Source organism: Molossus molossus, unplaced genomic scaffold (assembly GCF_014108415.1).
Source record: "Molossus molossus isolate mMolMol1 unplaced genomic scaffold, mMolMol1.p scaffold_m16_p_6, whole genome shotgun sequence".
Classification (NCBI taxonomy): domain Eukaryota; kingdom Metazoa; phylum Chordata; class Mammalia; order Chiroptera; family Molossidae; genus Molossus; species Molossus molossus.
Genome location: NW_023425399.1, coordinates 42193312 through 42217881, shown reverse-complemented (window position 1 = coordinate 42217881; position 24570 = coordinate 42193312). Strand labels below are relative to the sequence as shown.

The 24570-nt window shown below is 39.5% G+C and overlaps 1 protein-coding gene across 1 annotated transcript in view; it reads left to right on the top strand.

The window, feature by feature from the left end:
• The window catches only part of DZANK1 (double zinc ribbon and ankyrin repeat domains 1), a 115089-nt gene extending 91369 nt beyond the window's left edge, over positions 1-23720 (top strand). The window contains exons 19-20 of the mRNA XM_036245926.1: positions 23114-23188; positions 23600-23720. Of these exons, the coding sequence (XP_036101819.1) occupies positions 23114-23188; positions 23600-23720 (196 nt within the window). The remainder of the gene's footprint in view (positions 1-23113; positions 23189-23599) is intronic.
• The last annotated feature ends 850 nt before the right edge of the window (positions 23721-24570 follow it).

The window sequence follows — 24570 nt, the reverse complement described above, 5'->3', positions numbered from 1 at the left end:
CCAGTCTGCCCTCCCTCTGTCATAGCCCCTAGGTGAGTGGCTGTGGATATTTTAGCATTCTGTCTCGGCTCCCTGCACTGTGGAGCGGGCTTGGTCTTTAATCTCCAAGGGCGCTGCTCACAGCTAAGACTGCTGTTGTCTGTGGCCTCCCAGCCTGCCACCCTCTCGCGCCTCCACAGATCCTACCAGTGTCCCTGGTTATATGGTGCTGTCCTGCTTCTTTTCTGTTGCTTTTTTCTAAGGACTTCTCTTTATTTTAGTTGTAATTCCTGTTTGGTCCTGGGAGATCGTCTGTGTAGCTTCTAGTCACTCCGCTTCCATTTTCACATCCTTTACCCCTATCTTGTGAGCTGCTGGGTCACACAGGCCTTTCTGGTGCCCCTGTGCCCTGCAGGTCCCATGGGCAACTGGATTTCACAGTCCCTTTGGGGACCTGGCTCTATGCCTATGTTATGGGCTACTGGGTCGCACAGGCCTCTCTGGTGCTTCAGCACCCCACAGGTCCCATGGGTAATTGGATGGAACAGTCCCTGCTGGGTCGCACAGGCCTCACTGGTGCTTCAGCACCCCGCAGTTCCAGTGGGTAACTCAATCACAGTCTTTGTTGGGTTGCACAGGCCTCTCTGGTGCCCCTGCACCCTGCAGTTCCCGGGAGTGGGCAGCTGGACTGCACAGACCTCTGTGGAGCCCCAGGTCCCGCAGCTGGTGGCTGGGGAGTGCTGTTGCCCTGTGGGGCTCAACTCCTGCTCAGCTTTTGCTGTAGTTTTTTGGGATGGGTCTCAACTGCTGGTGTGTGCTTCTGTTGCCTGGGGATGGATGTCTGCTCCCCAGCCTTTGTTGCTTGGGGTATATCTCGACTCTGATCAGACTGCTGCTATGGGGGATGGTCTTGGGCTCTGGGCTATCTGCGGCTTCCGTGACTGGCAACTTGGGAGCTCCACTACTGTGCACCAGTTTGTGTTGACACAGAGTGTCCACTGGCCTGATGGTGCCAAGTGTGTACGTGGGCTCAGGTTGCTGGGCCCCAGCTGCTCCCACTGGCTCCTCCCAGGGAAGATCCGGGATCTTTTAAAATGGTGGGACCTCCCCGCGGTACAGGGAGAAACACCCAGAAGAGCCACTTACCGCGGTAACCGGCTGCTCAGTCCACAGCACAGGAACTTTCTGTTCGCGGCTCTGCACTGCTCAGGTTTGGTCATCCACCTTCACGTCCACTCACACTCTCTCACACACTTGCTTACTCTTTCACACACACACCCTCCTTCTGGTCCTGCCTGCCCCCATCTTCTTCCGATAAGTACTTAATCCATTAATTTATAGTAACATGGGGCTGGTAAGTTCTTAGTGCTTAGGGTGTTAAGCAATATTTTCATCACGATCTGAACTGTTAAGGCCCATATGAGAAGAGCGCCCTACAGAAATATACCCATGAAGTTAATGCACAATGAAAATGATATACAGTCATCTCTGGATGCTAACATCATTGTGGACAAAACTGGTTCTTGTGAGCTTACCACATAATCTTCTCGTGCCTTGTTTTCCCCAGCTGTGAAGTAGGAGAGAGAGATACCAAGTCGTATGGGATACTGTCTTAGTCTTGATGCTTTCCTGCCTCTTGACCTCTCCCAGCCTTGTTTCTGTTTTCTTGCAAATAGCAGGAAACTTGGGGTTGAAAGTTCCTTGAGTATGGGTCCTTTCTGTTAATTGCCTATCCTACTGATCAAGCTGTTGAATTAGAAGCTTTGAGGGGTATCACGGGTATCTAACACTGCTACCTCCTGAAATATCACTAAGACAGGGTCGAAACCCAGGTCAGTGAATCATACTGCTGAGTACTCAAGCCAGCATAGGGGACAAAAGTTAAATATTTTTGTTTCTGTTTTTCTGTTTCAAATTTTCCTCTAGTGTTTTTATTCAAAATAGGATCCTCTTATTTTTTTCTCTTTATATTTATCTTCAGATAGAGCATGAGGGAGAGAGGGGGAAAGAGAGAGAGAGAAACGTCGATGTGAGAGAGACACATCGACTGGTTGCCACGCACACAACCCCAACTGGGGCCGGGGACAAACTGCAACCAAGGTACATGCCCTTAGCGGGAACCAAACCTGGGACTCTCTGGTTCATAGGCTGACACTCTAACCACTGAGCCAAACTGGCCAGGGCAGATCCTCTTAATTTTTTATGTGAATTTTTATAAGTTTCTCTCCAATAAGACAGCTATACCAGTAGACGTGACCCTTTATTACTTTTATTTTACAGAAGGATGTTTGGCATGTTGGTATAAAGATTTGATGGCTAGAATTAACTTTCTCAAGTTTTCTTAGGGTTCACGTTCATCATATTCTGTCAGCTTCTTTATTTATCCCACATTTGTATTATCATTATCAGTAAAATTAATGCTACCTTGTTTTGTGTTAAGGTATACTTTATATTTGTATAATTCAGACAAGCTTTCTTATAGACTTAAGTATGTTGTGGTTGATACAAAAATAACTTGAGCCCATTTTGAATTGATACTTAAGTATGATAAGTCTTAGCTTTATGAAAAGCCCAGCTAAGAGGATGAAAGTACTCTGGACATGGAACAGATTAACTGGGTTTTTTTTGTGTGTGTTCTTCAGTTTCCATTTTTGCTTTATCACCATTCTATAATTAACATTTATCTACATATGATCTCGTTGCATTTCTACTAAATCTGACAATGTGCCTATGCCATCTGTCCAAATGGTGTATAACAGCCCTTTGTCATTCTCACTGAGTTATCATGGTTACTATTTAGCAGAATTTAGCTCACATGGGAATGGGGGAGGAAAGTTAGACTGGATGCCTTTCCCGTAAATAGAGCACAGAGATCTCTTCTTCCTTTTCAGTTTACGCCAATAAAGGAAAGCAGATTTTTTTCACTGAGAGTTAAATTCTGAAAAGTCTGGTTTATATTTGTTAGTTTGAAGTATTTCTTTTTTTTTTTATCCTCACCTGAGGACATTTTTCCATATTTTGTTCAGATAGAGTGGGGGGGGGGGGGAGAAACATCGATGTGAAAGAGACACATCAAGTGGCTGCCACCCACACAACCCAACCAGCAACCAGGGCCAGGGACAAACTGCAACCGAGGTACGTGCCCTTAGCGGGAACCGAACCAGGGTCTCTCTGGACCATAGGCCTATGCTCTAACTGCTGAGCGAAACCAGCCAGGGCAGTTTGAAGTATTTCTTATTTAGGCCTCGGTCACCCTGCCCTCTGGCCCACAGCTGGACTACTGTAGATCCAGGAAAATGACTTCAGTTTCTATACATTCTATTACTTTTTGGATATAAGCCACCTAGAGATCTGGCTTTCCTGGAAAAGAAGCTCAGTGAATTGTCCCTCAGTACACCAGGATTAAAATGCTCACCCCACTCAGGCATGTTTACTAGTGGAGGGAAGCAGCAAATTGGTTTCCACTTGAGGTAACTTTTATTAAGTATGTTGGCAGGTAGTGGAGGCCCTTCCTAATGTTACTATTTACCATGTTTATATCATTTCTAGCAGAATAGACTTATATTCAACAGAAAGGAATTGGCTAAGTACAAATCCTCCACCAAAGCTGGTAACCTGTTACCAGCAGACTTCAGAAACACAGATTCAGGGTCTCTCTGAGAGGACACAGAGAAGTGCTGTTTGCTTTTGGACAATACCTGCTCTTCTTCACTGGAGTTTCAAACATTTAATTGCTTAGCTCTGCCCCAGGTGAAGAAATTGCAACCATTAGTCTCCTTCTTAGAGATTCAGCTATGGAGATTTATTCTATTAGGTAATTCAAGATTTACAAAGACAATGTAACCTTAATTCATCATAATGCTTAGATTTGAATAAAGAGTTTGAGTTGTTTGCACATTAATAGTAAAATTTCTTTAAAATATAAATTCCAGGAACACCAAGGTATAACTGTTGTACAAAACATGTTTTAGAAGGTCTGATGAGGTAACACCGCTATTCAGAGGAACAAACTCACAAACTACTCTGAAGCATGGGGTCCTAGAAAAGGAGGTCACTTTCCATATTTGAGTTAAGTTGTTTGATGAGCAGTGTTCAAAATTAGAATTGGTAGAGTCACAATTCATCATTTTTCAAAATGAAACTGTAAATAGAATACACACTCTGCTCTTAGTTTGGGGAGAGTTGTGAAGAAAGAGGGTCATATGTCTACTTAGGAGATGTGGCGACTCCATCGGTACATCTAAGTTCAAATGGTAAAAACCTTATAAAGACCAATAAACTTGAGGGGTGAAGTGACAAACAGTTAAGCCATATGCCACGAGGGAGGAAGGAAAGCTGAAAGATAAGGAGATTGCTGTCATCGGTGACTGAGACATCCTTTGTCAGTGCTCTTGTAGCATTCTTTGTACCTCTCTGTCCTGCATTTACATCTGGCTTCCTGAGTCCCTTCCAGAGAGAGGAACAAACACTGTGTCACATGTGATATGGTGACCCCGGCCCTACCACAAATGGGGAAATCAGGCTGGCACTCAAATATGTGTGAATAGATGAATAATCAGAGTGATTGAGACCCAGGCAGAGGTAATCCAAAAGACCTCATGAAAAATGTAAACTTAGAAGGTGAGCACCGGAAATTCTGCTGATTGAGAGAGGGGAAAATAGACTCTTGGAGGACAGATTAGACGCAGAAGAGAGGAAAATGAACATATTCTTCCTGCTGGGTCTTTTTATCTGTAAAATGGAGATAATAATACTTATGTTATAGAATTGGTTGGAGGAGAAAATGAGGCCATGTATTTATAGTTCCTATGAAGAGCCTAATAATTGGACATTAATAAATGGTAGTAGTGCCCTGGCCAGTTTGGCTCAGCGGCTAGAGTGTCAGCCTTCGGACCAGAGTGTCCCGGATTTAGTTCCTGCTAAGGGCATGTACCTCGGTTGCAGTTTGTCCCTGGCCCTAGTTAGGGTCGTGTGGGTGGCATCCAGTTTATGTATCTTTATCACATCGATGTTTCTCTCTCTCGCCCCCCCTCCCTCCCCCTCTATCTGAAGATAAATGTAAAAAAAAAAAAAAAAAAAAAAAAATTGTCCTCAGACGAGGATAAAATAAAAAATAAATGGTAGCATTTAAGGTAATTATCATAAAAAAGATGACCAGGCTTAAATGGAAAATATTGACTGCATGATGGTTGAGATAGTATATGGGAATGAGCATGAGTTGGGCCTGGGAGAAGAGCCATGTATGGTGCCTTAAATAACAGAAACCCAGATTAAAAGGTGTTAGACCTGGTTAATAAAATTCAAGTTAGTTTAAGTTCTATGTTTTATTACTATCAATAGATGTCATCAGGTCTTCCTAAACCTGAGTTTTCATAATAAAGAAAGGGCATGATATAGTTTTTAATATATCAAATTCTAAGAAGATGAACTTGATAATTGCTTCTCATAATTTAATGTGTGTATGAATCACCCAAGGATCTTGTTAAAATGCATATGCAGTAATCCTGGCTGGTTTGGCTTGGCGGTTAGAGCATTGACCCATGGACCAAAGGGTTCTGGGTTCAATTCCACTCAAGGGAACATACTTGGGTTGCAAGTTTGATTCCCGGCCCTGGTTGGGGTCGTGCAGGAGGCAACCTATTGATGTGTATCTTTCACATTGATGTTCCTCTTTCTCTCTCTCCCTCCCTTCCACCCCTGTGAGAATCGTTGGAAAAATATCCTTGGTGAGGATTAAATAATAATAATAAAATCCATATGCAGTAGATCCTGAGGGATGGGCCTGAGATTCTGTGTTTCTAACATGCTCTCCGGAGATGCCAGTGGTCCCGGTACCACAGTTTGAGTAGCAAGGATATAGAAACTGTTCTTCTTCTTCTTTTTTTAAATCCTCAACTGAGGACATTTTTGCATTTATCTTCAGATAAAGTGGGAGGGAAAGAGGAAGGAAGAGAGAGAAATATCAATGTGAGAGAGACACATCGAGTGGTTGCATCAACACGACCCCAACCCAGGCCAGGGACAAACTGCAACCGTGGTATGTGCCCTAAGTGGGCACCGAACTCAGGACTCTGGTCCACAGGCCGACGCTTTAACCACTGAGCCAAACCAGCCAGGGCTCGAGACTATTCTTGATATACATAGAGCTTTAAAAATATTTTTGGGGAAAACAAGGGGGCTGGGGTCAAGATGGTGGTGTAGGTAAACATGGTATTGCCTCCTCCCACAACCACATCAAAACTACAACACAACCATCATTCAGAACCACCTGAAATCCAGCTGAATGGAAGTCCTACAACTACAAAATTAAAGAAGCTGCCACACAAAGACTGGTAGGAGGGTGGAGGCGCTGACAGGCTGGTCCCACACCCACGTGTGTCAGATAAAAATCAGGAGGGTACCCCAGCTGGGAAGGTCCTCCCTGAGGAGTGAGGGGTCCCCATCACACACCAGGCACCCAGCTCAGGGTCCCAGTGCCAGGAAGAAAAGTCCCCATAATTTCTGGCTGTAAAACCAGTGGGAACTGAGGCAGAAGGAGGCTGCGGCTGTGGAAGCCCCAGCAGTTCCTCTTAAAGGGCCCACACACAGACTTATCATTGAAAATTGAAGGAGAAATAAAAGATTCATGGATTTAAAAAAAAGCTAAAGAAATTTACCACCAGCAAACTACTGCAAGAAATGCTGAAGGGACTGTTGTAAGAAGTAGTAATGGGGGGAGGGGGGGGGCAACACAGGCAAAAAATTAAAGTGGCAAATAATAACTATCTATCAATAATTACCTTAAATGTAAATGGCTTAAATGCTTCAATCAAAAGACATAGGGTAGCTGATTAGATAAGAAAAGATGACCTATATACACGCTGTCTACAAGAGACCCACATCACAACAAAAGACTCACACAGGATGAAAGTGCAGGGATGGAAAAATTTTTTCCAAGCAAATGGAAATGAAAAAAAAAGCTGGTGAAGCAATACTCATATCTGATGAGATAGACTTCAAAACAAGGGCCATAATAGGAGACAGAGAAGGTCACTACATAATATTAAAAGGAGCAATCCAACAAGACAATATAACCCTGGTAAACATATATATACCAAATACGGGAGCAACAAAATATATTTTAAAACTTCTGGAGGACTTCAAGGGAGAGATCAATAGCAACAAGATCATAGTGGGTGACTTTAAAATGCCACTGACACCACTGAATAGATCTTTGAGACAAAAAATTAACAAGTACATAGAGTCCTTACATGACAAACTAGATCAGTTGGACTTAATTGAATATTTCATCCCAAAGCTGCAGAATATACATTCCTCTGAAGTGCACATGGGTTAGTCTCAAAAATAGACCACATGTTAGGACACAAAGCAAGTCTCTACAAATTCAAGAAAATTGGAATCATATCAAGCATCTTCTCAGATCACAGTGGCATGAAACTAGAACTCACAATAAAAACATACAAAAACATTCAAACACTTGAAGGCTAAATAGCATGTTATTAAACAATGAATGGGTTACTAACAAGATCAAGGAAGAAATTAAAAACTTCCTGGAAACCAATGAAAATGAACACACAAACCACAAAATCTATGGGACACAGTGAAAGCAGTCATGAGAGAGAAGTTCATAGCACTACAGGCCTACCTCAAGAAACAAGAAAAATTCCTAATTGACTTTCTAACCTCACAACTTAAAGAACTAGAAAGTAAACAAAAAGCAAAACCCAGAGCTAGTAGGAGGAAGGAAATAGTAAAGGACAGAGCAGAAATAAATGACATAGAGACTAAACAAAACAAAACAAAACAAAACAAAACAAAACAAAACAAAACAAAAAAACCAATTCAAAAGATCAATGAAACAAAAAGCTGGTTCTTTGAAAAGATACACAAGATCAATGGACCTTCAGCCAAACTCACCAAGAAACAAAAAGAGAGAAACCAAATAAAATCAGAAATGAAAGAGGAGAAGTAGTTGATACCACAGAAATACAAAGGATCATTGAAACATACTGTGAACAATTATATGCCAACAAATTGCACAATCAGGAGAAATGGACACATTTCCAGAAACACACAGCCTCCCAAAACTGAACCAGGAAGAGATGGAAAACTTGTACAAACCAATAACAACAGAGGAAATTAAAGATGTAATTAAGAAACTCTCAGCAAACAAAAGCCCAGGCCGAGATGGCTTCACGGGGGAGTTTTACCAAATATTTAAAGATCTAATACCCATTCTACTCAAACTATTCCAAAAAATCCAAGACAGTGGGACACTTCCAAACTCATTTTATGAGGCCAGCATAATCCTAATTCCAAAACCAGAAAAAGACACTACAAAGAAAGAAAACTACAGGCCAATATCTCTGATGAATACAGATGCCAAAATCCTGAACAAAATACTAGCAAATCGGATCCAGCAATACATCAAAAAAAAAAATTATTTATCATGACCAAGTGGGTTTCATCCCAGGCATGCAACAAAGATACACTATTCACAAACCAATAAATGTGATACACCACATAAACAAAAAGAAAGATAAAAACCATATAATCATATCAATAGATGCTAAAAAAGCATTTGGCAAAATCCAGCACCCATTTTTGTTAAAAATGCTCAGCAATGTGTGAATAGAGGGATCATATCTCAACATAATGTAGGCCATATATGAAAAAACTATAGCCAACATCATACTCCATGGGCAGAAACAAAGCATTCCCCTTAAGAACGGGAACAAGACAGGGATGCCCACATTTGCCACTCTTATTTAATGTAGTACTGAAGGTCTTAGCCACAGCAATTAGACATGAAGAAAAACTAAAGGGGATCCAAATTGGAAAAGGTGAAGTGAAACTGTCATTATTTGCAGATGACATGATATTGTATATAGAAAACCCTAACGACTCCATCCAAAATCTACTAGACTTCAATAGTAGGATACAAAATTAACATCAAGAAATCAACGGCATTCTTTTTGTTTGTTTGTTTGTTTACTTTTTTAAAATTTATTTTTATTTTTTCAATTTAATTTGTTACAGATGTTTCTTCTTTTTTACCCCGTTGACACCCTCCTCCCCATCTCCCCTGCCCCATCCCTGGCTTTGTTGTCCATGTCCATTGGTTATGCATACATGCATATAAGTTCTGTGGTTTATCTCCTCCCACTCCCCACCACCCCCTCTTCTGAGGGTTGTCGGTCTGTACCCTACTTCCATGTTTCTGGGTCTACCCTATTCCTCAGACTGTTATGTTCATTATATTCCACAAAGAGTGAGATCATATGATACTTGTCTTTCTCTGTTTGGCTGGCTTCATTTAGCATAATACTTTCCAGGTCCCTTCATGTCATCTCAAAGGATAAGAGATCTTTCTTACAGCTGCATAGTACTCCATTGTGTATATGTACCACAGCTTTTTTATCCATTCGTCTACTGAGGGACACTTGGGCTGTTTCCAGATCTTAGCTATTGTAAATAGTGCTGCGCTGAACATGCGGGTACATATGTACTTTGATTGGTGTTTCAGCCTTCTTAGGGTATATTCCTAAAAGTGGGATCACTGAGTCAAATGGCAGTTCATTTTTTAATTTTTTGAGGTAACACCATATTGTTTTCCATAGTAGCTGCACCAGTCTGTATTCCCACCAGCAATTTACTAGAGTATACTTTTCTCCACACCCTCGCCAAAACTTGTTGTTTGATAATTTGTTGATGGCAGCCATTCTGACAGGTGTGAGGTGATACCTCAATGTTGTTTTAATTTGCATCTCTCTGATGATTAGTGATGTTGAGCATTTCTTCATATGTGTCTTGGCCATTTGTGTGTCCTGTTTGGAGAAGATCTATTCAGATTCTCTGCCCATTTTTAAATTGAATTCTTTGTCTTCCTTTTTGTTGAGTTGTATGAGTACTCTATATATTTTGGAAATTAACCCCTTATCTGATGTATCATTGGCAATTATGTTCTCCCATACAGTGGGTTGCCCTTCCATTTTGTTGGTTGTTTCTTTTGCTGTGCAGAAGTTTTTGAGTTTGATGCAGTCCCATGTGCTCATTTTCTCCTTTGTTTCTGTTGCCTTAGGTGATGTATCAGTGAAAATTCTGCTGCCTATGATGTCTGAAATTTTGTTGCCTACATTTTCTTCTAGAATTTTTATGGATTCACAGGTCACATTTAAGTCTTTCATCCATTTTGAGTTTATTCTTGTGTATGGTGTAAGTTGATGGTCCAGTTTCAGTTTTTTGCATGTAGCGGTCCAATATTCCCAACATCATTTTTTAAAGAGTCTGTCTTTACTCCACTCTATGCTCTTGCCACCATTGTCAAATATTAATTGAGCATATTGCCTTGGGTCCATTTCTGGGTTCTCTGTTCTGTTCCACTGGTTATTTGCCTGTTCTTGTGCCAGTTCCAGGCTGTTTTGACTACAGTCCCTTTGTAGTATAACGTGATATCTGGTATTGTGATCCCACCTACTTTGTCCTTCTTTATCAAAATTGCTGTGGCTATTGGGGGTCATTTTTGATTTCATATGAACTTTTGAAGTATTTTTTCTAGTTCTGTGAAGTATGTCATTGGTATTTTGATGGGGATTGCATTGAATCTATAGATTGTTTTGGGTAATATGGACATTTTGGTAAGGTTAATTCTTCCAATCCATGAACAAGATATGTGCTTCCACTTTTTATATCTACTTCTATTTCTTTTTTCAATGTCCTGTAGTTTTCTGCAAATACGTTTTTTACTTCTTTGGTTAAGTTTATTCCTAGGTCTCTTAATTTTTTTGCCATGTTGGTAAATGGGATTGTTTTTTCAGTTTCTCTTTCTGTGAGTTCATCATTGGTATATAAGAATGCCGTCAATTTCTAGATGTTAATTTTGTACCCTGGTACTTTGCCAAATTCATTTCTTAAGTTTAATAGATTTTTGATGGAGTCTTTAGGGTTTTCTATGTATACTATCATGTCATCTGCAAATAATGACAGTTTCACTTCCTCCTTTCCAATTTGGATCTCTTTTATTATGTCTTCATGTCTGATAGCTGTGGCTAAGACTTCCAGTACAATGTTAAATAAGAGTGGTGAAAGTGGACATCTCTGTCTTGTTCCTGTTCTTAAGGGAAATATTTTTAATTTCTGCCCATTGAGTATGATGTTGGCTGTAGGTCTTTGATATATGGCCTTTATTCTGTCGAGATATGATCCCTCTATTCCCACATTGCTGAGCATTTTTTATCAGAAATGGATTCTGGATTTTGTCGAATGCTTTTTCAGCATCTATTGATATGATCATGTGGTTTTTATTCTTCACTTTGTTTATGTGGTGTATCACATTTATTGATTTGCGAATATTGTACCTGCCTTTCCTCCCTGGGATCAATCCCACTTGGTCATGGTGAATAATTTTTCTGATGTATTGCTGGATCCAATTTGCTAGTATTTTGATCCGGATTTTGGCGTCTATGTTCATCAGGGATATTGGCCTGTAGTTTTCTTTTTTCGTAGTGTCTTTTTCTGGTTTTGGAATTAGAATTATGCTGGCCTCATAAAACGAGTTTGGAAATCTTCTTTCCTCTTGAATTTTTTGAAATAGTTTGAGGAGAATGGGTGTTAGTTCTTTATTGAATGTTCAGTAAAACTCCCCTGTGAAGCCATCTGGGCCTGGGCTTTTCTTTGCTGGGAGAGTCTTGATTACCTCTTCAATTTCCTTTGTTGTTATTGGTCTGTCCAAGTTTTCTATCTCTTCCCAGTTCAGTTTTGAGAGACTGTGTGTTTCTATAAATTTGTCCATTTTGCTTAGATTGTCGAATTTGTTGCCATATAATTGTTCACAGTAGCTGTTAATGATCTTTTGTATTTCTGTGGTGACAGTTGTTACCTCTCCTCTTTCATTTCTGATTTTGTGCATTGGGGTTCTCTCTCTTTGTCTCTTGGTGAGTCTAGATAAGGGTCCATCAATCTTGTTTATCTTTTTAAAAAAACAGCTCTTTGTTTCATTGATTTCTTGAAATGTTTTTTTGGTCTTTATGTCATTTAATTCTGCTCTGATCTTTACTATTTTCTTTCTTCTACTTGCTCTGGGGTTTTCTTTTTGTTTGCATTCTAATTCTTTACGTTGTGGGGTTAGACAGTCAATTAGAAATTTTTCTTGGTTCTTGAGGTAGGCCTGTAGTGCTATGAACTTCCCTCTCAAAACTGCTTTTGCTGTATCCCATAGATTTTGCATTGTTGTTTGTTCATTTTCATTGGTCTACAGGAAGTTTTTAATTTCTTCCTTGATCTCCTCTGTAACCCATTCATTGTTTAATAACATGCTATGTAGCCTCCATGTGTTCAAATGTCTTTGCTGCAATTGATTTCTAGTTTTATGCCATTGTGATCTGAGAGGATGCTTGATATGATTTCAGTCTTCTTTGACTTGTAGACATTTAGTTTGTGTCCTATCATGTGGTCTATCTTTGAGAATGTCCCATGTGCACTTTAGAAGAATGTGAATTATGTAGTTTTTGGGTGTAATTCTCTGTAGATATCTATTAAATCCATTTTTTCTAGTGCTTCATTTAGAGTCTGTGTTTCCTAGCTAGTTTTTTGTCTAGAGGATCTATCCAGTGTTGTCAACGGGGTGTTGAAGTCCCCTGCTATGATTGTATTGCTGTCGATTTCTCCTTTGAAGTCCTCCAGAAGATTTTTAATATATTTTGGTTCTCCTGTGTTAGCTACATATATGTTTATCAAGGTCATATCTTCATGTTGGATAGATCCTTTCAATATTATGTAGTGGTCTTCTTTGTCTCTAGTTATGGTCTTCATTTTGAAGTCTATTTTATCAGATATGAGTATTGCTACCCCAGCTTTTTTTTTGCTTTCCGTTTGCTTGGAAGATTTTTTTCCCAACCCTTCACTTTCAACTTATGTTAGTCTTTTGTTGTCAGGTGGGTCTCTTGTAAACAACATATAGATGAGTCATGCTATTTTTTTTTTTTATCCTCACCCAAGGACATTTTCCCATTTTTTGTTCCGATAGAGTGGGAGGGAGAAAGAGGAAGAGAGAGAGAGAGAGAGAAACATCGACGTGAAAGGGACACATCGAGTGGCTGACACCCACACGACCAACCAGGGCCGGGGACAAACTGCAACTGAGGTATGTGCTCTTATCGGGAACCAAACCCAGGTCTCTCTGGACCACAGGCCAATGCTCTAACCGCTGAGCCAAACCCGCCAGGGCGAGTCATGCTTTCTTATCCAATCAGCTACTCTGTGTCTTTTTATTAGAGCATTCAGTCCATTTACATTTAAGGTGATTATTCATATGCACTTATTTATTGCTTTTTTGTTTAGTTTGTTTATATTTTTCTTCCTATTTTTTCTACTAATTACAGCAGTTTTTTAAATATTTCTTGCAGTGCTGGTTTGGTGCTAATGTATTCCCTTAGCCTTTTTTGTCTGGGAAGCTCTTTATTTGACCTTCTATTTTGAGTGACAGCCTTGCTGGGTAGAGTAGTCTTGGATTCAGATCCTGGTTTTTCATGACCTTGATTACTTCATGCCATTCCCTTCTGGTGGACAGTGTTTCTTGTGAGAAGTCAGCTGAGAGCCTTATGTGGTTTCTTTTGTAGGTAACCTGTTGCGTATTTCTTTCCGCCCTTAGGATTCTTTGTCTTTAATTTTTGGCATTTTAATTACTATGCGTCTTGGTGTGGGCCTGTTTGGGTTCTTCTTACTTGGGGCTCTCTGTGCTTCTTGAACTTGTATGCCTTCTTCCTTCACCAAATTAGGGAAGTTTTCTGTCACCATTTCTTTGAATATATTCTCTAATCCTTGCTCATTTTTTTCTTCTTCGGGGACTCCTATGATGCGAATATTATTACATTTTCAATTGTCCCACAGCTCTCTTAAGCTGTCTTCCAGTTTTTTAATTGTTTTTTTTGTTGTTGTTGTTGTTTTCTGATTGGCTGATTTTTTTCTACCTTTTCTTCTAATTCACTTATCCCATCCTCAGCTTCTTCTACTCTGCTCTTAGACCTTCCAATGTGTTTTTTATTTCTGATATGTCACTCTTGATCTCTTCTTGTTGGTTTTTAATTTCCAGTTGTTTTATTTTCAGCGTCTTTATGTCCTTACTCATGCTATTGAGCTTCCTGAAGATCATCGCTCTGAAATCTAGCTCTGTTAACTTGTCTAACTTCTCCACATTGATCTCATCTTCGTGGAGGTCTCTTGTTCGTTCATTTGCCTTTTATGTATGTGTTTCACCATTTGGGCTATTACAGTGGGCTTTGGAGTTTTCCAAGTTTTCCCTGTGGGTACTGGTGTTCTGCTGTTTGTGACTCTCTCTTCTGGGTTTTGATGAGCGAGGTAGGACCCATGTTAAACTCCACTGTGAAGTCTTACTTTCCTTGTTAGAATTGCTCGCCCAGAATGGTACTGTTATACTCTAGCTTTTTGCCTGGAGGTTAGCAGTCCAGGTTACTTGAAGAGTTTGGGGTTGTCAGTTGATTGAAAAAGTCCCTCAGGTGCTCAGCATAATGGGATTTCCTGAGGGTGGGGCAGATGCTGGTTGTTAGTAAGCCTCAATTTGCATTTCAATGGCTCACAGGTGGGTTTTAAATTCTGAGGGAGGAGCTGCTGACTTTGTCCAGAGCCCTGGGAGAAAGCAATATGGCCACTGTCCTGCATTGCTGCAACTCAGCAAGAGCTCTGAGCACCCTCCAACTCCCAAGTGTCCCCACACAGTTTCATTCCGGTCTGCCCTCCCTCTGCCGGAGCCCATGGTGAGTGGCTATGGCTATTTTAGCCTCTATCCTGGCTCTGAACTGTGGAGCTGCTTGGGAGTTTAACCCGAGGGCACTACTCACAACTAAAATCCCTGCTGAGCTGCTGACCATAGGCTCCCAGCCCCCATCTCACACCTTCGGAATCCTACCAGCACTGAGTCAGAGTCCCTGGGTATATCTTCCTTGCAAGCTGCTTTTCTGTTGCTTTTTCCTGTCTATTTGTCAGTGTTTTAAATGTAAGTCCAGTTTAGTCCTGGGAGATGGTCTGTGTAGCTTCCATTCCCTCTGCTGCAATTTGGAATCTCTTCAATGGCATTCTTATACACCAATGATGAACTCACAGAAAGAGAAACTGAAGAAACAATCCCATTTACCATCGTGACAAAAAAATTAAGATACCTAGGAATAAACTTAACCAAAAAAGTAAATGACCTCTTCACATTAAACTATAGGTCATTGAAAAAAAGAAATAGAGGAAGATACAAAAAAGTGGAAGTATATACCTTGTTCATGAATTGGAAGAATTAACATCATTAAAATGTCCATACTACCCAAAACAATCTATAGATTCAATGCAATCCCCATCAAAGTACCAATAACATATTTCACAGAACTAGAACAAATACTTCAAAAGTTCATATGGAACCAAAAAAGACCCCCAATAGCCACAGCAATCTTGAAAATGATGGACAAAGTAGGTGGGATCACAATACCAGATATCAGGTTATACTACTAAGCGACTGTAATCAAAACAGTCTGGTACTGGCACAAGAACAGGCATATAGACCAGTGGAAGAGAATAGAGAACCCAGAAATTGACCCAAGGAAATATGCTCAATTAGTATTTGACAAAGGTGGCAAGAGCATACAGTGGAGTCAAGATAGTCTATTCAATAAATGGTGCTGGGAAAATTGGACAGCTACTTGCAAAAATGAAGCTAGAACACCAACTTACACCATACATTAGAATAAACTCAAAATGGATGAAAGACTTAAATGTGACCTGTGAATCCATAAAAATTCTGGAAGAAAATTTAGGCAAGAAAATTTCGGACATCATACGCAGTAGAATTTTTACTGATACATTGCCTAAGGCAACAGAAACAAAGGAAAAAATGAGCACATGGACTACATCAAACTAAAAATTTTCTGCACAGCAAAAGAAACAACCATCAAAACAGAAAGGGATCCCACTATGGGAGTGCATAATCACTAATGATGCATCAGATAAGGGGTTTATTTCCAAAATATGTAGAGTGCTTATACAACTCAACAAAAAGAAGGCAAAGAACTCAATTAAAAAATGGGCAGAGGACCAAAATAGACACCTCTTCAAAAAGGACATACAAATGGCCAAGAGAAATATGAAGAAATGCTCAACATTACTAATTATCAGAGAGATGCAAATTAAAACAACTACAACCTATCACCTTAGACCTGTCAGAACTGCCGCCATCAACAAATCATCAAACAACAAGTGTTGGAGAGGGTGTGGATAAAAGGGGACTCTAGTACACTGCTGGTGGGAATGCAGACTGGTACAACCACTGTGGAAAACACTATGGTGTTACCTCAAAAAGTTAAAAATTGAGCTGCCATTTGACCAAGTGATCCCACTTCTAGGAATATACCCTAAGAAGACTGAAACACCAATCAGAAAGAATATGTGTACCTCTATGTTCATAGCAGCACTAGTTACAATATGTAAGATCTGGAAACAACCCAAGTGTCCATCAGTAGATGAGTGGATTGAAAAACTGTGGTACATGTACACAGTGGAATACTATTCAGATGTAGAAAGAAAGATCTTTTATCCTTTGAGATGACATGGAAGGACTTGGAGAGTATTATGCTAAGCAAAGCAAACCAAGCAGAGCAAGACAAATATCACATGATCTCACTTATTTGTGGAATATAATGAACCAATCAAACTACTGAACAAAATTAACCCAGAAACATAGAGATGGTGTACAGACTGACAAGCCTAAGAGTAGGGGTGGTTTGTGGAGGGGTGAAGAGACAAACCACAGAACTTACATGCATGTATGCTTGACCAATGAACATAGACAACAAACCTGGGCATGGTACAGGGGGGAAATGGAGGAGGGTATCAAGGGGGGGGAAATGAGAAACATCTGTAACAAAAACAAATTAATAAATAAAACATTTTACAAAAAATTGCGTTGTTGTTGTTGTTGTTAATCTTCACCAGAGAATATTTTTCCATTAATTTTTAGATAGAGTAGAAGGGAGGGGAAAAGAGACAGAGAGATCAATGTGAGAGAGACCCATTGATTGGTTGCCTCCTCCATGACCCTGATGAAGGCTAGGAATTGATCCTGCAACCCAGGTACTGACCAGACATAGAATCCATGACACTTTGGTCCATGGGCCAATGCTCTAACCACTGAACCAAACCAGTGAGGTCTATGTTGTGCTTTTAAGAAAGCCTAACATGGCCATTGGTAAGAAAATGGCCTCATAATGCTATTGAACCCTGGATTTCCTTCCTGTACCTGAGTAGTCAATTGTGTTGATCTGATGATGATAACAATAATAATATCATCACCACTAACAATGCTATGAAGGCTCACCCCTCCTATCTTAGTTGCTTGGAGAAACTATATAGAACCAATAGACAGACCTTTTGAAATTCATGAAAATTCTTTTATAAAGCACATTGCTTTGACATTTCCATCTATTGCCTCTAGGAAAATATGAGAAAAAACACCATTCAGATTTGTTTGACATCAGGAGCCTTGACCACATAAGTTATTTAGGTAATGGAAATTATGTGAATGATAGGGTTTAAAACTAGATAAATCTAAAATCATTAGGGTGTTTGGTGCTTTTAGAGTGCTGTTGCAGTGAAAATCAGTGAAAATACTAAGTTTCTCATTTAGTTTGGAAAATGGACAGCCATCTATGTGGATAGTTCAGATTCTGGTGCCCAAATCGAGGATTACCCTTCCACAATTGGATGGGGAGGGTCATAGTCATATTTACCTGAAATTCTTGCAACTCATATGGGCTTCCATTTTGGAGGCAATACCTCTTTCCCTAATTTGTTTGTCTGTTCATTCTTTCCATTGATGTGCTGATTTTACTAGTGGTTATCCAGCACCTACTATGTGCCAGTCACCATTCTAGGTAATAGATATACAGCAGTGATGAAAATTCCTTCCCACATGAAGTTCAGTTTAGTGGAGGAGAAAGACAATAAACAAGTGATCGAATGAAGAAGTAATTTCAGAGAATAATTGCTGCAAAGATAATAGAGCCAGGTATAAGAATAGAGGGTATGGTCAGGAAAGGCCCCACATCTTCCCCCTGGGACCAGAGACACAAAATTAGTCTGGAATTCACTTGTTTTAGGTGCAGAGGACTGTTGGAGAGGTTTTACAAGCTTCATTTATTTTTGGTTTAATGTGAGACTGCCTTATTTATGAATAGTCTGGCAGAAAGGTTTTTTAAATTTATATTTGTTTATTGAAAACAATTCTCTCACATCAAGTAACTTTTTAATTGTATCAAAGTAAGACAGGCACATGATTGAAAAGTCAAATCCTACAGAAGGGGTTAGCAGTCCTCCTCTGCCCTCACTTCTTAATCCCCATTTCTTGTCCCCAGGGACAATTACATTTAACTATTTTTAAATCCTCTGGGAATCAACTACATCTCTGTATCTAAATAATATGCTTAGTAGCCCCACCTGTGTGGCTCAGTGGACTGAGCATTGTCCCATGGACTGAGAGGTCCCAGTTCGATTTGGTCAGGGCATGTGCCCAGTTTCAGGCTTGATCCCCGTTGGGGGGTGTGCAAGAGGCAGTGAATTGATGTTTCTCTCTCATATAAATATTTCTGTCTCTCTCTCTCCCTTCTTCCCTCTCTAAAAAAATCACTTAAAAAAACATCTAAAAAATTATTTTAAAAAAAGGTCCGGGCCATGGCCAGTTTGGTTCAGTGATTAGAGTACTGGCCTGTGGACCAGAGAGTCCCAGGTTCGGTTCCCACTAAGGGCATGTTTGTCCCCGCCCCAGTTGGGGTCGTGTGGGTGGCAACCACTCAATGTGTCTCTCTCACATCAATGTTCCTCTCTCTCCCCCCCTCTTCTGCTCTATCTGAAGATAAATGCAAAAATATATCTTCCAGTGAGGATAAAAAACAAAAAAAAGGTCCAGCCGGTGTGGCTCAATGGATTGAACATTATCTCATGGACTGAGAGATCCCAGTTTGATTTTGAGTCAGGGCACATGCTCAGGTTGCGAGCCGGATCCCCAGTAGGGGGCATGCAGGAGGCCCGATCAATGTTTCTCTCTCACATTGATGTTTCTATCTCCCTCTCCTTTCCTCTCTCTCTGAAAACATCAATAAAAGCATTTAAAATAATAATAATACATTTAAACGGATAATTTCTGATTTAGCATACTTATTATTTATTGATTCTTGCCATGATAGATGATGATTTGGCTCACTGACCCCACCTAATTATTTCTATCCTCATATTTATGTTTTAATTATTATATTACTATTTTGGGATTTTTAAATTAATTACTGTTATAAATAATGTCCCTACACTCATATTTTGACCATTATCTTTTTAAAAAATTTATTTTAGAGCCAGAGGAAAGGAGAGAGCGAGAGCGAGAGTGAGAGAGAGAGAGAAAGAGAGAGAGAGACATTTGTTTTTCCACTTATTTATGCATTCATTGGCTGATTCTTGTATGTACCCTGACCAGGGTATGAACTCACAACCTTGGCATATGGGGATGATGCTCTAACCAACCGAGCTACCCAGCCAAGGCCTTGAGCATTGTCTTTAAATTATATCTCTTGACTGCCTTGTATATAAGTACATATAACCATATAATACTGCTCCCTATCTTTACCTCTACCTCTTCTTCCCCTTCCATCTCACAATTTCTCTTTACTATATGCCCTGGGACCTCAGTCCTTGAACTTAATTTATTCTGGAAAGCGGTTTGAAAACTGAAGCATTTTTTCCCATTAGAAATAGTGTAAATTAAATTACTCTGTTCCAGACCCTCAAATGATTTCCTGTTTTAACCTTTCTTATATACAGTACATGTCTGATGTACTGTTTAATCTAGAAATAAACACTTTAAAAACAGAAAAGTCATGAAATATAAATGAAAATTTAACAAAAAGGAAATGAAATGTACAGAAAAAATGAAAATTGAATAATAATAAGCAGCAATAAAAGCAAAGAAACATGAAAATACAGCACAATTTCCTGAAATGTTAACAGCAGTAAACTGACTCATATCAGTACATTCTCTCCTTTGTTTGTCACCTGAGAGACATGTGACTAATCATACAGGTATAAGCATGAAAGGGTTGTCAGGTTGAGAAACAAATTGTTCAAGATGGGAGATGTTTGAGAACTGAGGTTTAACATGTGTGTGCTTGGTTTTTATAAGGCTGATCACAGATATATATTCTTGTGTTAATATAATGAAGACTTCCATTCTTTTTTTTTTTTTTTTTACTGTTTTTCAAATCTTTATTGTTGGATGTAAAATGTATTACAGATGTTCCACATTTTTCCCCCATTGATCCCCTCCTCCCCACTCCCGCCCCCCTCCCACCTTTTCCCACACTATTGTGAAGACTTCCATTCTTTATGATTAGATGTCATAATTATAATTGATTCTAATAGTTGATTTCAATAGTTGAAAAACACAGAGCAACTGCATTATAATACTTATGCAGAATTATGCGGTATGTTGTGATTACATTTTCTTCTTTGTGGATCAAGATAATGATCCCCTAGGCCACTCAAAATAGAATATTCTTACCAGAAATGTCAAATGCATTCTCTTTATACACAACGAATTATTCAAAATCCTGTCACATTCATATTCCTTCATAAACTATGAATGACTTATATAATTTTTGCATCTTTGCTTTTCCTGGGCTTTCTGATTGCCTTTGTTTTTTTTTCTGGTTTGAAAAAGAACATGGCTTTACCAAATTCATAATCCTATCTATTTTCTTACTTTTTCAATGTTATTGTTCTTAGAGACATTCTTTTTGGAGTATACTTCCTATTTGGATTTTGCCTGATAGCTTTTCAGCCCTGCTGTACAATGGTCATTATGAGTTTTTATTTCTTTGGAATCCAGCTATAGTTATTGTTCACATTTTCCTTTTTCTTGGTTTTGACCCTTGTCAGGATAAAGTGTGGCCTCGGGTAACTTCTTTAGAAAGGGTGTGTAGGAAAAACTGTCTGAGTCCTTGACTGGCCTAAAAATGGCTTTCTTTGGTCTTCACTCTTGATTAATACTTTGACTAATATTAATTTCTGTATTCAAAATGAATTTTCCTCAAGTCTTAGAAAGCCTTGCTCTCTTGATTTCTAGCATCCCGCATAGCACATGAAAATTCTACAGCAAATTTTTGTTTATTTGTGACCTATTTGTTCTTTTGGAAGCATTTATCCTTGATGTTCAGAAATTTCACAAGGGTATTATTATTATTATTGATGTACTGTTTTTCATTCATCCAATTGGCCCTTTTAGTCTGAAAGTCATGTCTTTCTTCAGCTCAAGAAAAATTTCTTCTATTATCTCTTTGGTATTTTCTCCTATCTATTTTTTCTATTCTGTCCTTCTAGAACTCTTATTACTTTGATAGTAAACCTGTTTCATTGATCCCTTATATCTTTCTTTGTTTCCATATTTTTCATCTCCCTTTTCCTCTCTGTTTTAAAAGATTTTTTTCTTTTCTTTTTTTAAGCCTCACCCGAGAACATTTTTCCATTTATCTTCAGATAGAATGAGAGGGAGGGAGAGAGAGATTGATTGGTTGCCTCCCACATGACCCTGACTAGGTCCAGGGACCAAACCGCAACTGAGGTACATGCCCTTGACTGGAATCGAACCCTCAACTCAGTTAGCACTGAGTAAAACCGGCCAGGCTTAAGAAATTTTCTTAATCCTCCTATGTAATTCTTTTTATTTCAACAGTCATATGTTTACTTTCTAAGAGCTACCATTTGTTTTCATTGTTTCTTCTTCATGGCCTCATGTTTTAGTCTGATACTGTCTTCAGTCATTCTGAAGATACCAGTTAGGTTTTGTCTTTTTTTTTTTTTTTAATTTTTTTAATTGATTTTTTAGAGAGAGGAAGGGAAAGGGAGAGAAAGATAGAAACACATATGATAGAGAACATCAATTGGCCACCTCCTGCATGCCCCCCACTGGGGATTGGGCCCATAACCTGGGCATGTGCCCTGATAAGTAATTGAACTGACAACCTCTTGGTGTGTGGGTTAGTGTTCAACCACTGAGCCACACTGGCCAGGCTAGGTTTTGTCTTTTAAAATTTTCTTATGTTTGCATGACTTATTTTTTCTGAAATGTCTGTGATCCTTTGTTGTCTGTCCATGTTAAAATAGGAAATGTGCTAGATGAGTGGGATTTTGTGTACATGAGTGGAGTTTGTCAACTGGAGAGTTTCGAGGGGTGGATGAAGCTGCTGTCAGTCTGGGACGAGTGGAAGATTGCCGTCTGGGCATGGCAATTGCTTACCTGATTTTCACCAGAGGCTCCATTTATCTTTTTCAGAAAAAAAGGCCATCACATTTTTCTCTTCATTGGGATACATTTATGGCTGCAGGTATATCTGCAGGTTCAGGAGATGGAGTGGTGATGTCAAGGGAAAGAGCAGGTCTGGGAGAATGCAGAACTTCAATTGCTCATCCCCTTTCTACTTCAGTCATGACTCCCATGTATCATCACTCCTGCCATCTCTGATCAGGAGACTTTCATGAGTTCTAGAATACAGGTACCACCCCATCCTCCATTTCAGCCATCCACTGCTCTCTCTCCAGGCCAAATTTGGCCAGGCAAGGTAGAGACAGTCTGGCATGCAGTAAAATATGCTCTGAATGACCTCTAGGCCTTGCTGTGTGGGTTCTAAGATTGTTGTGTACTTTCATATTATACAAACCCAACTCACTGAAGCCAAAGTCATTTTCCTACACAAGAATAGTAGCCTCAGTCCAGAAAGGTTATTATATAGACAATGGCCAAGAGTTCCAAGCCAGTGTTAAGACTATGTCTAATATGTTCCATAAACTGCATTTGTTGAATCACCTACAAACCAGATGCTTGTGAGGTTTCTTACTTTAAAAAATGAATGTGTTCATAGACCTTTCACTTTCTAACATCATAGCTTAGCCACCATCACAGTATTTCTCTAAAGGAAGCGGCAGTGAGGGGAGACTCAAGAGATTATCCCTATTTGTTAAATAGGTCAGTGGGTGAAACGGCCCCTTTGGTCACGTGCTCCCTCTCCAGTTTCTTTAGCCAGGATGATTTTTTTTCTCCAAACAGGTTCCAAAATACAGCTCTTCATGAAGCAACTCTGCTTGGCCTGGCAGGAAGAGAGTGTATCACTACTTTATTGGGGTAAGTTCCCTGGCCTCTTAGGGAGACTTTTGAGGACCTGGGGTGATTTCAGAGGGCCCTGGTGCCTGAATATATACTTAATCTAGTGAATGGAGGCCACTGTCTCACCATAGCTTTTGGGCACTAGGTTGCTTTTAAACACACAATGAAAATATTGCCCCTCTCTTAAACTCACTTGGTTGTAGGACATTGATGCAATGGGGACCAATAGCCAGGACTGACAATTGAACGTTTGAAATCAGAAAGCCCTTTTGAGAGCCACCCTTGAGAATGGGGTCATGGTGGCCTCTTGAGGACAGGTTTGGGAAGGTGGGACCAGGAGGCTCCCAGACTGGTCTCCATGTCAGGTAAGAGACAAGTGCTCAGGTCCAAGTGCCTACGTCCTTCAGTTCACTGCCATTCCCTTCCCAGATGTAACGCAAGCATCCGAAAGAAGAATACTAGAGGCCAGACAGCCCATGACCTGGCTCTGACAATTGGGGATGATCTCATCACCTCGCTCTTCACTGCTAAGCTCGGCCTTGCTGACTGATAGACCTTAAGGCCTCTGCGGGGCTTTACTTAAAGAAACCATCCAACTCTGGCTGTCTTTGTTTCTTTGTGAAATATGTATTTGAGATTTGGGAATTGAGGTGAAGAAGACTCATAAGATTTTTTTTCTTTTAATTATATGACAGTGTGAGCTACAAATACCACATGGGCATTTCCTAATGTGCCCTGGATGGTGATAAACTTAATGCATGTTTTATTGCTGCTAAGTTTAGAATTTCTTTTAAATTTATTTTTCAATAGATAATAGTTATGCATAATTCAAACCTAAAAAAGTATAAAGTATTATATAGTAAAAAATCTGCTTTCCATCCTTGTTCCACAGCCACCCACTTCCCCTCCCCAGAGGCAGCCAGTGATACTAGTGCAATCTGGGTCTTCCCAGAAATAGTATAGGACTACATAAGCACATGCATGCACTCTATGCACATAGATAGAGTATACATACATGTAAATATAGGTACCATACATATGTATTACTTCCCCTCTTTTAAGACAAGTTGTAGCAAATTATATACTGACCCATCTTGTTCTTTTGCTTAATATATCTTATAGATGTTCCCAAATTAGTATATAAATATTGAGTTTATTTAAAAATGTTTTTCTTATGCTGAATACATCGATATACCTATTGTTATGGTTTGTTATTTCATGACAAATTTTGAATAAACTATTTGCAGGAATGTTTAATTTTGACATTTCTTTTTTCAGAATGTTATTTCAGTCTTTGGTGATTGAATCCTGGAGTTCCTAAGTTGTTTTTCTTAATGTATATAATTAGAATATTCATTAATTTAAAATAACTAATTTAGCAAATTAAATAACCAACTTTG